Below are 16,911 nucleotides of genomic sequence, written 5' to 3'. Positions count from 1 at the left end.
AGTTTGCAGTCACATTAGTCTATTTAAGTTTTTTTATACAGGGAGTGCAGAATTATTAGGCAAGTTGTATTTTTGAGGAATAATTTTATTATTGAACAACAACCATGTTCTCAATGAACCCAAAAAACTCATTAATATCAAAGCTGAATGTTTTTGGAAGTAGTTTGTGGTTTGTTTTTAGTTTTAGCTATTTTAGGGGGATATCTGTGTGTGCAGGTGACTATTACTGTGCATAATTATTAGGCAACTTAACAAAAAACAAATATATACCCATTTCAATTATTTATTTTTACCAGTGAAACCAATATAACATCTCCACATTCACAAATATACATTTCTGACATTCAAAAACAAAACAAAAACAAATCAGCGACCAATATAGCCACCTTTCTTTGCAAGGACACTCAAAAGCCTGCCATCCATGGATTCTGTTAGTGTTTTGATCTGTTCACCATCAACATTGCGTGCAGCAGCAACCACAGCCTCCCAGACACTGTTCAGAGAGGTGTACTGTTTTCCCTCCTTGTAAATCTCACATTTGATGATGGACCACAGGTTCTCAATGGGGTTCAGATCAGGTGAACAAGGAGGCCATGTCATTAGTTTTTCTTCTTTTATACCCTTTCTTGCCAGCCACGCTGTGGAGTACTTGGACGCGTGTGATGGAGCATTGTCCTGCATGAAAATCATGTTTTTCTTGAAGGATGCAGACTTCTTCCTGTACCACTGCTTGAAGAAGGTGTCTTCCAGAAACTGGCAGTAGGACTGGGAGTTGAGCTTGGCTCCATCCTCAACCCGAAAAGGCCCCACAAGCTCATCTTTGATGATACCAGCCCAAACCAGTACTCCACCTCCACCTTGCTGGCGTCTGAGTCGGACTGGAGCTCTCTGCCCTTTACCAACCCAGCCACGGGCCCATCCATCTGGCCCATCAAAAATGGTAAATGGTAAATGGCCTGTATTTGTATAGCGCTTTTCTAGTCCCTAAGGACCCCAAAGCGCTTTACACAACCTGTCATCCACCCATTCACACACACATTCACACACTGGTGATGGCAAGCTACAATGTAGCCACAGCCACCCTGGGGCGCACTGACAGAGGCGAGGCTGCCGGACACTGGCGCCACCGGGCCCTCTGACTCACTCTCATTTCATCAGTCCATAAAACCTTAGAAAAACCAGTCTTGAGATATTTCTTGGCCCAGTCTTGACGTTTCAGCTTGTGTGTCTTGTTCAGTGGTGGTCGTCTTTCAGCCTTTCTTACCTTGGCCATGTCTCTGAGTATTGCACACCTTGTGCTTTTGGGCACTCCAGTGATGTTGCAGCTCTGAAATATGGCCAAACTGGTGGCAAGTGGCATCTTGGCAGCTGCACACTTGACTTTTCTCAGTTCATGGGCAGTTATTTTGCGCCTTGGTTTTTCCACACGCTTCTTGCGACCCTGTTGACTATTTTGAATGAAACGCTTGATTGTTCGATGATCACGCTTCAGAAGCTTTGCAATTTTGAGACTGCTGCATCCCTCTGCAAGATATCTCACTATTTTTGACTTTCCTGAGCCTGTCAAGTCCTTCTTTTGACCCATTTTGCCAAAGGAAAGGATGTTGCCTAATAATTATGCACACCTGATATAGGGTGTTGATGTCATTAGACCACACCCCTTCTCATTACAGAGATGCACATCACCTAATATGCTTAATTGGTAGTAGGCTTTCGAGCCTATATAGCTTGGAGTAAGACAACATGCATGAAGAGGATGATGTGGACAAAATACTCATTTGCCTAATAATTCTGCACTCCCTGTATAGCACCAACTCACAATAACAATCACCTCAACATGTTTTATATCATAAGGTAAACAATAATAGACAGAAATCCTGCCTCGCCTGTGTCTTGTCAAGCCTCCATCACTGTGTCTGGAGTTTTGCCACTTCCTGTTTTATTTTTTAGTCTTTGTCTTGTGTGTATTATGCTTTAGTTTTGCTTACCTTGTCTCATCTTCCTTGAGTGTAGCCATCTATCTTTTTCCCCACCTTCATAGCTTCATAGCTTCTCGTTGTCCTGTGCATGTATTTATTGTTTTGTCTTCATTTGTTCTCATGTTGTGGACTCCATGGCTGTGTCCCAATTCAGGGTCTGCACGCTTGAAGTACGCATTTCAAGTGCGGTTACGTCACCGCCACGCGACGACGGCTGTCCCAATTCGAAGTGTACTTCAAATGCATACTCCAAATGCGCCGTCGATTTCCCCAAATATCAAGCGTGGTCCGGTGCACGCTTCGTGGTCCCATATATCCCACAATTCATAGCGCGGCGGTGGGTGTGGATAATTTTGCCGCAAAATACGGCAGAAGGGAGCGGCCGAAGAGGGTTTTTTTTTCTCCAAACTTTATTGAACTTATAAAACGAACAGTCAGTCATTCCAGTTCAGTTTGTACAGTAGACATACAAGGCAAATAAGAGTAATAATATACAGTACAATGAAATAAGAAGGATAAATAAATAAAGGATAAAAAGAAGAAAAAAGGGCGGGGGGAATGTGTACAACTTTGTACTTGAAAGTTGTGATAGCTCAATCGTTAAACATTTCTGAATGAATTTCAATCAATGATAAACCTTTTTTATTGGAAGTTAATTTAAGAGAGTTTAAGTAATGTTCAATTTCAATCAAAAACAAATTAAATGATGGGGTTGAGTTTTGAAATTTACATTTATGTATATGGAATTTCCCTAATAAGATGGAGCGGCCGAAGAGTACGAAAAGTACTGAATATGACGTCACTTATTTATGTTCAAATGTTTAATAATTAAAGTCAGTTATATATCCACAAACACAACAAGCTGAAAGTCAGTGATATATGTATATGTGTGTATACATATATGGATATATGTGTGTATATATATACATGTGTGTATACATATATGTGTGTATACATACAGTGGGGCAAAAAAGTATTTAGTCAGCCACCGATTGTGCAAGTTCCCCCACTCAAAATGATGACAGAGGTCAGTAATTTGCACCAGAGGTACACTTCAACTGTGAGAGACAGAATGTGAAAAACAAATCCATGAATTCACATGGTAGGATTTGTAAAGAATTTATTCGTAAATTAGGGTGGAAAATAAGTATTTGGTCACCTCAAACAAGCAAAATCTCTGGCTCTCACAGACCTGTAACGTCTTCTGTAAGAAGCTTTTCTGTCCCCCACTCGTTACCTGTATGAATGGCACCTGTTTGAACTCATCATCTGTATAAAAGACACCTGTCCACAGCCTCAAACAGTCAGACTCCAAACTCCGCCATGGCCAAGACCAAAGAGCTTTCGAAGGACAACAGGAAAAGTATTGTAGACCTGCACCAGACTGGGAAGAGTGAATCTACAATAGGCAAGCAGCTTGGTGTGAAAAAATCAACTGTGGGAGCAATCATCAGAAAATGGAAGACATACAAGACCACTGATAATCTCCCTCGATCTGGGGCTGCACACAAGATCTCATCCCGTGGGGTCAAAATCAAATCAAATCAAATCAAATCACTTTTATTGTCACATCCTACATTGGTACAGCACATGTGAGTGAAATTCTTGTGTGCGAGCCCCACAAGCAACAGAGTTGTGCAAAATACAATAATGTAAACAAGCAAAATACAAGAATGGCTACATCTGAAACTAATAAATATATGTACAATATATAATAGTATATGCATTCCTGAATGTGTATACTAAATATTTTTCTACGTGTGTGTGTGTACACATATTTTACAAATTAAATAGAGTAAACAATAAATAAAATATATAAAGTAAAATATACAGAGTGAGACATGTGCAAAACAGTGGCATTACTGTACAGTATGGAGTGCATAATGTTGAAGTTCCAGTAGTGAAGCTGAGGTGTCTATGAAGTGTTCAGCAGTCTGATGGCCTGGTGGAAGAAGCTGTCTCTCAGTCTGCTGGTACGGGACCGGATGCTGCAGAACCTCCTTCCTGATGGAAGCAGTCTGAACAGTTTATGGCTGGGGTGACTGGAGTCCTTGATGATCCTCCCCGCTTTCCTCAGGCACCGCTTCCTGTAGATGTCTTGGAGGGAGGGAAGCTCACCTCCAATTATCCGTTCAGAGCACCGCACTACTCGCTGGAGAGCTTTGCAGTTGTAGGCGGTGCTGTTGCCATACCAGGTGGTGATGCATCCAGTGAGGATGCTCTCAATGGCACAGTGATAGAAGGTCCTGAGGATGCGGGGGCTCATGCCGAATCTTTTCAGTCTCCTGAGAAAGAAGACGCGCTGCTGCGCCTTCTTCACTGTTTTGTTTGTGTGTACTGACCACGTAAGATCCTCAGCCAGATGTACTCCAAGGAACCGGAAGCTGCTCACTCTCTCCACAGCAGTGCCGTTGATGGTGATGGGGGTGTGTACTTCTCTGCACCTCCGGAAGTCCACTATCAACTCCTTTGTCTTTGCGACGTTGAGGGTGAGATGGTTGTCTTGACACCAGTGGGTCAGGGCGCTGACCTCCTCCCTGTAGGCCGTCTCATCACCTTTGGTGATAAAACCCACCACTGTAGTGTCGTCCGCAAACTTCACAATGATGTTGGAGTTGTTAGTGGCCGTGCAGTCGTAGGTGTAGAGTGAGTACAGGAGAGGGCTCAGTACACACCCCTGTGGAGCACCAGTGTTCAGTGTGACGGGGGATGAGGTGATGCTTCCCAGTCTGACCACTTGGCGTCTGTCAGACAGGAAGCTAAGGATCCAGTTGCAGAGGGAGCTGCTCAGTCCTAGATCCTGCAGTTTCCTGTCCAGCTTCGAGGGAACGATGGTATTGAATGCTGAGCTGTAATCTACAAACAGCATCCTCACATACGTGTCTCTCTTCTCCAGGTGTGACAGGGCAGTATGTAGTGTCAGGGCTATGGCATCATCAGTGGACCTGTTGTGGCGGTATGCGAACTGTAGAGGGTCCAGTGAGTCGGCTAGTGCAGAGCAGATGAAGTCCCTGACCAGCTTCTCGAAGCATTTGCTTACGATGGGGGTCAGGGCTACAGGTCGCCAGTCGTTCAATGAGGAGATGGTGGAGGATTTGGGTACAGGGACGATGGTGGCCATTTTGAAGCAGGCTGGGACTACAGACAGAGAGAGGGAAAGGTTGAAGATGTGCGTGAACATTCCAGCCAGCTGAGCGGCGCATGACTTGAGGACGCGGCCGGGAATCCCGTCCGGACCAGTAGCTTTGCGTGCGTTCACCTTCCTGAAGCACCTCCGCACATCCTCCTCAGACACAGTGTGCGCACTGACGTCATCCGCGGTGCGCACACTGTCCGGTCTCATGGTGTTCGCTGTGTCGAATCTAGCGTAGAATACGTTTAGATCCTCACACAAAGAGGCCGTGGTCTGCGGTGTGCTGGTTTTCCCTCTAAAGTCTGTGATCGTGTTTAGTCCCTGCCACATACTCCGAGGGTTGTCAAACTGTTCATGAGAACGGTGAGCAAAGATCCCAGAACCACAGGGGGGGACCTGGTGAATGACCTGCAGAGAGCTGGGACCAAAGTAACAAAGGTCACCATCAGTAACACACTACAACGGCAGGGAATCAAATCCCGCAGTGCCAGACGTGTTCCGCTGCTGAAGCCAGTGCATGTCCAGGCCCGTCTGAAGTTTGCCAGAGAGCACATGGATGATACAGCAGAGGATTGGGAGAATGTCATGTGGTCAGATGAAACCAAAGTAGAACTTTTTGGTATAAACTCAACTCGTTGTGTTTGGAGGAAGAAGAATACTGAGTTGCATCCCAAGAACACCATAGTATTTAGTCAGCCACCGATTGTGCAAGTTCCCCCACCTAAAATGATGACAGAGGTCAGTAATTTGCACCAGAGGTACACTTCAACTGTGAGAGACAGAATGTGAAAAAAAAATCCATGAATCCACATGGTAGGATTTGTAAAGAATTTATTCGTAAATCAGGGTGGAAAATAAGTATTTGGTCAATAACAAAAATACAACTCAATACTTTGTAACATAACCTTTGTTGGCAATAACAGAGGTCAAACGTTTACTATAGGTCTTTACCAGGTTTGCACACACAGTAGCTGGTATTTTGGCCCATTCCTCCATGCAGATCTTCTCGAGAGCAGTGATGTTTTGGGGCTGTCGCCGAGCAACACGGACTTTCAACTCCCGCCACAGATTTTCTATGGGGTTGAGGTCTGGAGACTGGCTAGGCCACTCCAGGACTTTCAAATGCTTCTTACAGAGCCACCCCTTTGTTGCCCGGGCGGTGTGTTTTGGATCATTGTCATGTTGGAAGACCCAGCCTCGTTTCATCTTCAAAGTTCTCACTGATGGAAGGAGGTTTTGGCTCAAAATCTCACGATACATGGCCCTATTCATTCTGTCCTTAACACGGATCAGTCGTCCTGTCCCCTTGGCAGAAAAACAGCCCCATAGCATGATGTTTCCACCCCCATGCTTCACAGTAGGTATGGTGTTCTTGGGATGCAACTCAGTATTCTTCTTCCTCCAAACACGACGAGTTGAGTTTATACCAAAAAGTTCTACTTTGGTTTCATCTGACCACATGACATTCTCCCAATCCTCTGCTGTATCATCCACGTGCTCTCTGGCAAACTTCAGACGGGCCTGGACATGCACTGGCTTCAGCAGCGGAACACGTCTGGCACTGCGGGATTTGATTCCCTGCCGTTGTAGTGTGTTACTGATGGTGACCTTTGTTACTTTGGTCCCAGCTCTCTGCAGGTCATTCACCAGGTCCCCCCCTGTGGTTCTGGGATCTTTGCTCACCGTTCTCATGATCATTTTGACCCCACGGGATGAGATCTTGAGTGGAGCCCCAGATCGGGGGAGATTATCAGTGGTCTTGTATGTCTTCCATTTTCTGATGATTGCTCACAGTTGATTTTTTTCACACCAAGCTGCTTGCCTATTGTAGATTCACTCTTCCCAGTCTGGTGCAGGTCTACAATACTTTTCTTGGTGTCCTTCGAAAGCTCTTTGGTCTTGGCCATGGCGGAGTTTGGAGTCTGACTGTTTGAGGCTGTGGACAGGTGTCTTTTATACAGATGATGAGTTCAAACAGGTGCCATTCATACAGGTAACGAGTGGGGGACAGAAAAGCTTCTTACAGAAGACGTTACAGGTCTGTGAGAGCCAGAGATTTTCCTTGTTTGAGGTGACCAAATACTTATTTTCCACCCTAATTTACGAATAAATTCTTTACAAATCCTACCATTTTTTTTTCACATTCTGTCTCTCACAGTTGAAGTGTACCTCTGGTGCAAATTACTGACCTCTGTCATCATTTTAAGTGGGGGAACTTGCACAATCGGTGGCTGACTAAATACTTTTTTGCCCCACTGTATATATATATGTATATATATATATATCTTAATAATCTGACAATACTATAATGTTACCACACATTACCACAGTGAGATGACTTTAGTCTCATGAACAACATTAACTAATTGTTATTTACTAACTAATCTTAAATGACTTTTCAGTACAGAAATGAAGCCCAACAATAATGTTTTACTAATGGTGGTTTCAGCCTCAGATATGTCATGAGAGACATCATGACAGAGATGTCATGACAAAAATGAATGACCAACAAAACATTTTTCTCCTTCATTTCTGTCACACAAAGCTGTATGTAACGTGTCTCGCGGTTAGTATCATGGTTGCTAGGCAACCTGAACAGTGCGACGAAGCGTATACCATCCCATTTCACAAGCCTCTCACTTCCGCACTTCTCGTACTTATAGTGCGCGTACTTCAAGCATGCAGACCCTGAATTGGGACACAGCCCAGGTGTCTGTATTGGTTCCACAGTTCTCAGGAAATTCTCAGGAAGTTCTCAGGAAGTTCTCAGTTCACATCTAGTCAGAGTTTTGTATTCTGTTTTTGCTCCTAAGTTCTCAATAAAACAGTTTTTTTTTTTACCTTTTATTTTATTTACCTATTATTTCTGTATATTTCTGTCCTAACCTGCCTGTCGCACAGTGTATTATGACAACTGGGACATGTGGAGTCCCTCAGGATTCGATTTTCAGGCCACTGTTTTCATTCTGCAATCTTGACCACCTCATTAAGTACACCTGTTTCCTCTCTGTCAGGATATTGCTACCATGCAGCTGTGTGCCAACAAGCTGGATAAAAAAGACTTTTTTGGCAAGTCTGACCCCTTCCTGGTTTTCTACCGCAGTAATGAGGATGGAACGTGAGTGTTGACATTTGGGGTGGGCTCAGACCTCAGGCACACACACACACACACACACACACACACATCTCTCTCTCTCTCTCTCTCTGTCTCTCTCTACATATATATATACACACACACACACACATATATATATATATATATATATGTATTAGGCGTGCAACGATACACAAAATTCACGGTTCGGTTCAGTTCGATACTTTGGTGTCACGGTTTGATATTTTTTCGATACAAAAAAATGTTCATGCCTTTTTAATTTGTCATTTATTAAAATTATAAATATATATTTTAACTCAAAAGTACAGTTTTTAAATTTAATGTTGCTGAAATAACAAAGTAATAAAAAAAATAATCTATCTGATCGAGAAATCACTCATCTTTGGAAAAGAGAGTTTATTACAGAGAAATGGCTCTTTCCAAAATAAAAGCTATACTATACGCTTCTTCTGGGCTATATTCTCAGCAGCATATTAAACATATCAGGTCCCCATAAGGAGAATCATGTGCTAACGGCTGTCTAAATGACTCGGGTAAAGTTTGTAGCATGCGTGCTTGTTGTTTTTGTCTGCTTCCACTTGTCTTTGCACTAGGATGATGTCAGCATAAATGTGCAGTCATATTCATTGTGTTCCCACTAGTGTTGTCAGCGTTAATCTCGTTGAAATGACGTTAACGCCACAACACAGCAAATCTCCGTTAACGAGCTACCGCGGATCGCCCCGTGCGTGGGGCTGGACGGCCAACACATTAACGAGCTAACTGCGCTAACACACTAGCTCCCACCAATGTAATTGAGCATTGCATGGCACATCCAACATACTGTTTTACTTTTGTCCATGACGCGCTTACCTTCAGGGTCATACTTCACATGAAAACCAAAATACCACATCTGAATGAGGGTGGGGGAGGTTCAATTTGCCGTGTTGCAAGGAGAGCTTAACTTCTGTCTAGCTTGCCCTGCTCTCAGTGAATCTGCGTTCGACTACTCCGCCTAGGCTGCACTGTCGAGCGCAGATCCACTGAGCGCTCAACACAGACAGCATCGTCAGAAGGAAAGTTGATAAAATAAATAAAAAATTTTGTATTGTTCGATACATATGCGTACCGAACCAAAAGCACTGTATCGAACGGTTCAATATCGATACGAGTATCGTTGCACCCCTAATATGTATGTATGTATAGGGGTACAAATCTCTGATTAGCAAAAAAATCACATCCTATTTGAGATTGTAAAGTTTTAAATTCCAGGACATATTATTATTACGTATATACAACCTCAGTAATGAACAGTAATACATGGCATCTTATACCGTGATGTTATTCTTAACAATTCTACGCCAAAATCTCTGGCTCTATTCCACAGCATGACTTTTACCGTCTTCCTTCTCTCACCCCAACAGGTCATTACAGATGGCTGCCCCTCCCTTTCTTCCTGTTAAAAGGGAGTTTTTCCTTCCCACTGTCGCCAAAGTGCTTGCTCATAGGGGGTCATGGGTTTTTTTCTGTATGTACTATTGTAGTGTCTGCCTTAAAATATAAAGTGCCATGAGGCAACTGTTGTTGTGATTTGGGGCTATATAAATAAAATTGAATTGAACTGAATTCAAAATATGGAAGTAGTGTGTAAAAAACTAACTACACCCTTAGTGTTTCCATAAGAATTAAGAGTCTAAGCCAGGTGGTGGCAACGTGGTTATGTGAGCATGAGCAACCATATAAAAGCAGAAGTTTTGTCATTTTGGAGCTCTGGAGTGTTCAAGTGTGTGTTAATGCACTGGTAAGGAGGAAAGACATCAGCAATGATCTGACATCATTTCATTTACAAAATTTAACACTCTTCAGCCTGTGGGGCTGCGAAATAATGACTGTTGCTCCAAACCGCTTCCAGTACTTATTCCCAAGTGGTGCTGTGTAGCAGAAAGCACTCAATAAGTGCTACTTTCAACTGTGAAACAGCACACAAACACATTATTAGTAAAAGAAAGGTTATGGAAGGTGTTCTGTGAAGGTGTTTCATATGAAGACCACATTTAATAATACCCATTGTCACATCTGGTTCACACACTTATTTTCCATACAAATCAACTTTGCTGCACGTACACTTCTGACTCGAGTTCCACCAGAAGTCACATTTGTTTAAGTTTTTAGATCGCTTCGACTGCTGTGCCTTGGAGAGATTTTTGTAGTAATAAAATAAAAAACAGGAAGGAGAAGAAAATAAAACTCTTCTGTTATATCCTCTGGATATTCTTAAGCAGACAGAAAAAATATAAAAGCTTACAATGCCTTTTGCTCAATTGCAGAGGAAGGAATGGGAGATTAGTGGGGGGATCTTCACTGGTACAAAAGGAGCAGTATAAATGTTCTTTCCCTTTTTGTTCCTCATGGCTGATTTTTTTTTGCTTGCAGGTTCACCATCTGCCACAAGACAGAGGTGATCAAGAACACACTGAACCCAGTGTGGCAGTCCTTCACCATTCCTGTTAGAGCTCTCTGCAATGGTGACTATGACAGGTCAGAAAACATGATCAAATTTAATATCGAGGTATTTTATGACTATTTAGAAACCTTCAGAGATCTTCCATGTTGTAAGCTATTTGTTTTCTCTGGGTAAAGTAAGGACAATCGGGCACAGATAGACTTTTAAGTGGATGACATCGCCTGTTGCTGGGGCGGTCAGAATAATGCCAGCAGTCGGTCGTGGTGTCCCAGGGACCAGCACTGGTGTTATTGAGACTGACCTAGTTTGAAGACAGCCCTGTGTTACATATTCAGTCATGCTGGACCATGCTGAGCATTTGTTAAGCCACTGACTACAGAAATGCACAGTGCCACAGTTGCTATAACAAGGACTCCTGTCATAAATCTGACAGATTTTTGTGAATTCATCACATTTTATATTTGAACCACTTTAAGCCGGTTGATTTATATATAACGTTTTGTGATGTTTATCAATATTTGAGACTTTCTAGCTTTATGTAATGCTACAGCTATTGCTGTAATGCTAATGCTACAGCTAATGCTATTGAGGAAAGGCTGGTTAAGATAAGATAAGATAAGATAGAACTTTATTAATCCCTCGGGTGGGTTCCTCTGGGAAATTCGATTTCCAAAAAAGCACAGCACCGACAGAAGTTACAGAGTTATACACACACACATATATATAAATACAGAGACAATATAAATAAAATATACGAAGGGGATAAATAGAATAAATAGGAATAAAAATAAAAATACAAGTGAATTGCACATTTCAAGTATTGAGTCTATTGCACCGTTGACTATTTACAAAAGTATTGCACAAAAGGTATTGCACAGTGAGGTGAAGAGGCACTACAGCTTAGTTGTTCCCTCCTTTGTCCTCCTGTTTCCCCTCCCTCTCCCCTCCAGAGAGGAGTTAAACAGTCTGATGGCGTGTGGGACAAAGGAGTTTTTAAGTCTGTTAGTTCTTGTCTTTGGGAGAAGCAACCTGTCACTGAACAGACTCTTCTGGTTGTTAATGGCCGTGTGCAGAGGATGCCTGGCATTGTCCATAATGTCCATCAGTTTCTTTAATGTCCTTTTCTCTGCCACTGTCACCAGAGTGTCCAGCTTCATGCCGACCACAGAGCTAGCCCTCCTGATCAGTTTCTCCAGCCTGGATGAGTCCTTCTTTGCTGTGCTGCTCCCCCAGCACACCACAGCATAGAAAAGTACTCCAGCAACCACCGACTGGTAAAACATCCTCAGGAGCTTCCTGCAGATGTTAAAAGACCTCAGCCTCCTGAGGAAGTACAGTCGGCTTTGGGCTTTTTTATACAGGTACTCTGTGTTGCATGACCAGTCCAGTTTATTGTCCACCCACAGCCCGAGGTACTTGTACTTGTTGACCACCTCCACCTCCTCCCCCTCTATCTGAACCGGCAGTGGACCTGCTCTAGACCTCCCGAAGTCCACAACCAGTTCCTTAGTCTTTGAGGTGTTGAGTTGCAGGTGGTTTGTGTGACTCCATGCGACAAAGTTCCTCACCAGACTTCTGTACTCCTCTTCCTGATCATCCCAGATACACCCCATGATGGCTGTGTCGTCTGCAAACTTCTGAATGTGGCATAATTCAGAGTTGTAGCAGAAGTCAGAGGTGTACAGGGTGAAGAGAAGAGGGGACAGCACAGTTCCCTGTGGTGCTCCTGTGCTGCTGACCACTGTGTCAGACGTGATGTCCTTCAGCCTGACGTACTGTGGTCTGTCGGTGAGGTAGTCGGAGATCCAAGCCACCAGGCAGGGGTCCACCTCCATCCTGTTCAGTTTTTCTTGAAGCATACAGGGCCGGATGGTATTAAAGGCACTGGAAAAGTCAAGAAACAGGATCCTGACCGTGCCTTTTCCCCCATCCAGGTGTGAGTGGGCTCTGTGTAGGAGGTACAGGATGGCATCCTCCACTCCGACACCCGCCTTGTATGCAAACTGTAGTGGGTCCTGGGCATGTTGTACCTGTGGTCGGAGGAGGTTGAGGAAGAGCCGCTCTAGAGTCTTCATAAGATGTGGTTGGAGACCACAGCACAAACAAAATTGTTGTGATCATGTGCAACAAACTTTCAATCTTGTTGCCTTTAAAATATTTTTCTTCAAAGACAGAGAACAGATCTGAGACCATTTGCAGTCATTTGCAGTCTTCAAAGGGACTTTGCTTTGTTAGGACGGAGATAAAACTGGAATTAGATGGAGTCATTGGCTATCAGTCTTTTAACAATTTGTGACTTAATGGGGTGAAATTGGCAGTTACATGCCTGTTTGTGACAGTATGTCAAAAACACGGAAATTCACATTAAACAGTCCAGCCAGGACCTCATGCATTTAAAACAGAAATTCAAAATAGTTATATATTTATTGCAAGACTGCAATTTAAGTGCAACATATTAGTAACTGATTCTATAAACATTTCAACATCTGAAGAAAACCTGCAGAAAACAGTCATAGACGTAAATGAATGGTCGTAAAAGTGGGACTGTTCGTGACTACAAGGAAAACTCAAGAATCAACATTTCCACATTTAAAATCAGAGTGAAGAATTCCATATTACAACAAGTTGATAAGTTCAAATTATTTGGATTGCAAAGTCAAAAAAAGCTTTCTTTGACTTAGCAAAGATTTTAGATGATTGATAAATTTCCTTCAAGTCAAAGTGATTCCTTGATGACTATATACATATCTTCATGTATGGAAATGGTGCTGGGACAATAAATAAGAAAACTGTAGACACCATTAACTTCCTAAGACCCGAACTCTTTCATGGCATGCATTTTTAACTTCTCTTTGCTATTTGGACTGATTGGGACCTGATGAATGTAAAAACAAAGAATTACCTGATTTGTTTTACCTGATTTTTGTTTCTGAGAAAAATCAGATCCACATATGAGGACATTTGTTTTAAATTTCGATAGGACAGTGGAATGTCCTCGTAAGTGGATATCAGGCCCTTGTAGAGCAAAATTAAGTATTTTGGTCTAGACAACCCAAAATGTGATGTCCACATATGTGGATGCCAGGTCATAGGAGGTTAAGGCAGCAGAGAAGTGGTTCGTCAGCAGATGATGAGAATGTCATACATGGAAAGACTGACTATTGAAGAGCTTTTCAAAAAGAGCAAAGACCAGAAAATGTCTATGTAAAAATGTCAGAAAGCAAGATTCTTTGGACACATAATGAGAAGCGACTTTGACTATGACTTTGTACATGTGGAAAAATCTAAGGCAAGAGAAGCAAAGGCAGAAGAAGAGAAACCCAGACTGGAAAAAGAAAACCTCGAATATGTTCCTGCACTGTTTGACTGAAAGAGCACCTTGGAGGACCATGGCCACCAACACCATTCAGCAAGGCACTTACGAAGAATGACACAGGCACTTGCTTTTCTATAGGACTATAACAAGGATACAAAAGGTCGGCAACCAGTTGAGTTTCATTCATTGGTGCAGACTTACTGAGACAGTTTGAAATGTGTGAATAATCTGAGGTTATAAATGACACTGCTGTTGTTTGGAGACAGGGAGACCTGTGCAGTTACTTCATAATGGAAACCAACAACCTCTGGACGACCAGTTGGTCACCACAACTAGTTTTAATCATTCACTGAATGTGGAAAAAAAAATCACTGCAATTTACTGGGAACTGACTATTTGTCCTAGTTGTGAAAAGGAGGGTGCCATAACAACCAACTGAATGGAAAATGTCATTGGCTCCATGCAGATCATAAATAAGCAGCTCTCTGCTAGCTGTGGTGCCAAACAACATGCAGCACATTTGGCTGTTCATGAAGCTGAGATGATGCTTCCAAGGTTATATGTGGAAATTTCTATTCATTTTTTCTCTGAAATCTGAAATTGAAATTGAAATCAGCTCTATCTGCTCCTGATATGATGGCGTAAAAAGTATTTTTTTATTCAATCAAACATAATTTGAGGTTCAAGTTTCTCACAAAAAACCCACGGCCTTCAAAAATAATATGTGCTTGTCTGTTTCAGAACTGTGAAGGTAGACGTCTATGACTGGGATCGAGATGGAAGGTAAGAGCATTCGCAGATAAGCACTCACTACACCTTCAGACACTGATCCCTCGTGTTAGAAGGGAGTGAAACGTCTTGTTTACAGTCTGTGAGACAAACTTGGTGGTGAAGAGCTTGAGGGGTTTTGACACAATGTGCTACAAAACTTATGCTGCAAGGACAGATAGGCCTGATTTGGAGATTAATAGGAACAATTCCATATTTGACAGTTATTAAGAAAAAAAAAATATATAGCTCTGTAGCTCAGATGAAAAAAACGATTTATCTAAAAAACATTTTGTTCCTGCTTGCTTGTCTGTGTGGGTGCTGTCTGCTGTAGCCATGACTTCATCGGCGAGTTCACCACCAGTTACAGAGAGCTGTCTCGGGGGCAGAACCAGTTCAATGTCTATGAGGTGAGACACAACATGGAGATGGCTTGTTATTTCATACCACCGTCATCATATAAAGACCTCGCAAATCCAATTTAGGTGATTTTAATCTCTAACAACCTCGAACCCTCACAATGGCACAATTTTTTTCTAAACTGAAAGATTGGATTTCAAGTGATGAATGTAAAAACAAATAAAATGAAATAAAAAATGTAAAAGAATGAAGCTGAAGGTTATGAAACCTTCAGCTGAAAGGATAATTTCCGGAACATATAAACAGACAGGTAATTGAAAATACAAAGTCGTGTATTTTTACATACCTTGTTATGACTTTGGCATTGTCACAATAATATATGGATTTAGCATATGCAGTAATGATTTATTGTCCATAATTTAAAAAAAAAGTTTTCACATTTATAAGGTTGCATTGTGCTAACTTTGTATTCCTACCTGAAAGAGAGAGCTTCCTAGCTAGTGGGTTAGCACTGATTCCCACTAAAGGACACTTTTCATATATACAGTATAACAAGTTCCATCACATTTGTACATTGATTTTAGAGTATCACAGAGAGGAGGGGGTTCAGCTAGCATAAACAGCACTGATTTCCAGAGTATGTAACAAGGACACGTACTACTGCACAACTGTGTTTTGTTTCTAGACTTCTAGATTACTGTAGGAGCTAGACTTCCTTATAGTTTTATGCTATTGAGCAAAGGTTCTGTGGGGAATAAACGCACAGAGAATGTATCATCACATTTGCAAGGGCCACAATGCATTTGAAACACAAAAGAATTGGTATTTATAATATAATATGATCGTCACACAATGATACAGGTAGTTGCCTGAGGTAGAATCAAACCAGGGCCCTTATATTAGCCCTTTAACATATGAGTCCCTTTCTCAACAAACTGAACCATCTTGGTGGTCCATTGGAAGCTTTTTCACTCATTTTTAGTCCAGTCCTTTAATCCTTTAATCCTGCCTGACTATTTTCAAAGAAAGTTTTTTGTTTGTTTGTTAAGCTACTTAACACTGACCTATGAATCATTCAAGCACAAAAAATGCACCTGGGTCATTCCTAGTATTTAGTGCCATTTGAGTCTTCATGATAGAAGCAAGTGCACTACACTACAAACTCCCCTATTGCACAGCCTGACACATAGTATTTTTGCGCCAACAAGGTGATTGACAATGAGCTGTTAGTGAAAAATTGGCTGATATGCTATTTGTGGTATACCTCGACATGGTGTGCAGTGTGTCCTTAAAAATGTTGAGGAAGCTGGACAAAAGAAGAAGTGACGTACCTAAAAAAATATATCTGCATCACAAAGTCATGTCCTTAAGAAACAGGAAAAAAATCCAGCAAAGACTTAAGAGATACATCTGGCACGTCATAGATCCGTCTTCTCTTCACCAAATCCTCATCAGAAATGGTCTCAGTGGAAGGGTGGATGCCAGGAAACTAAGAAAGGGAAAAAGGGAGAAAGGGCTGAGGTATGCCAAGTTACACAAGAACTGGGCTGAAAATCAGTGGTAACACCATCCAAATTTAAAAGTTTCACTTCAAGTTGTTGTGAATATTCATGAAAGAGGTCAGTAGAGAGATGCAGCACTGAGTGTCTAGAATTAGATAGAACTTTATTAATCCCTCGGGTGGGTTCCTCTGGGAAATTCGATTTCTGTAGCTGACTGTAAAACACAGTGGAGACTCTGTGGCTCCTGTCAAAGGTGATGAAGTCCAGACAAGCAGATTTTAATCAGCCATGGGAT

General features: G+C 42.1%; 1 protein-coding gene across 1 annotated transcript in view; it reads left to right on the top strand.

The window, feature by feature from the left end:
- Nucleotides 1–16,911, top strand: part of LOC146684464 (copine-9-like) — a 116,497-nt gene that overhangs the window by 73,367 nt on the left and 26,219 nt on the right. The window contains exons 8-11 of the mRNA XM_085444716.1: nt 8,127–8,230; nt 10,640–10,744; nt 14,728–14,769; nt 15,089–15,164. Of these exons, the coding sequence (XP_085300842.1) occupies nt 8,127–8,230; nt 10,640–10,744; nt 14,728–14,769; nt 15,089–15,164 (327 nt within the window). The remainder of the gene's footprint in view (nt 1–8,126; nt 8,231–10,639; nt 10,745–14,727; nt 14,770–15,088; nt 15,165–16,911) is intronic.

Source organism: Copadichromis virginalis, linkage group LG20 (assembly GCF_057382275.1).
Source record: "Copadichromis virginalis isolate Kocher_CV1m ecotype Utaka linkage group LG20, C_Virginalis_male_GT1.1, whole genome shotgun sequence".
Classification (NCBI taxonomy): domain Eukaryota; kingdom Metazoa; phylum Chordata; class Actinopteri; order Cichliformes; family Cichlidae; genus Copadichromis; species Copadichromis virginalis.
This window is presented reverse-complemented; position numbering and strand designations above follow the sequence as displayed.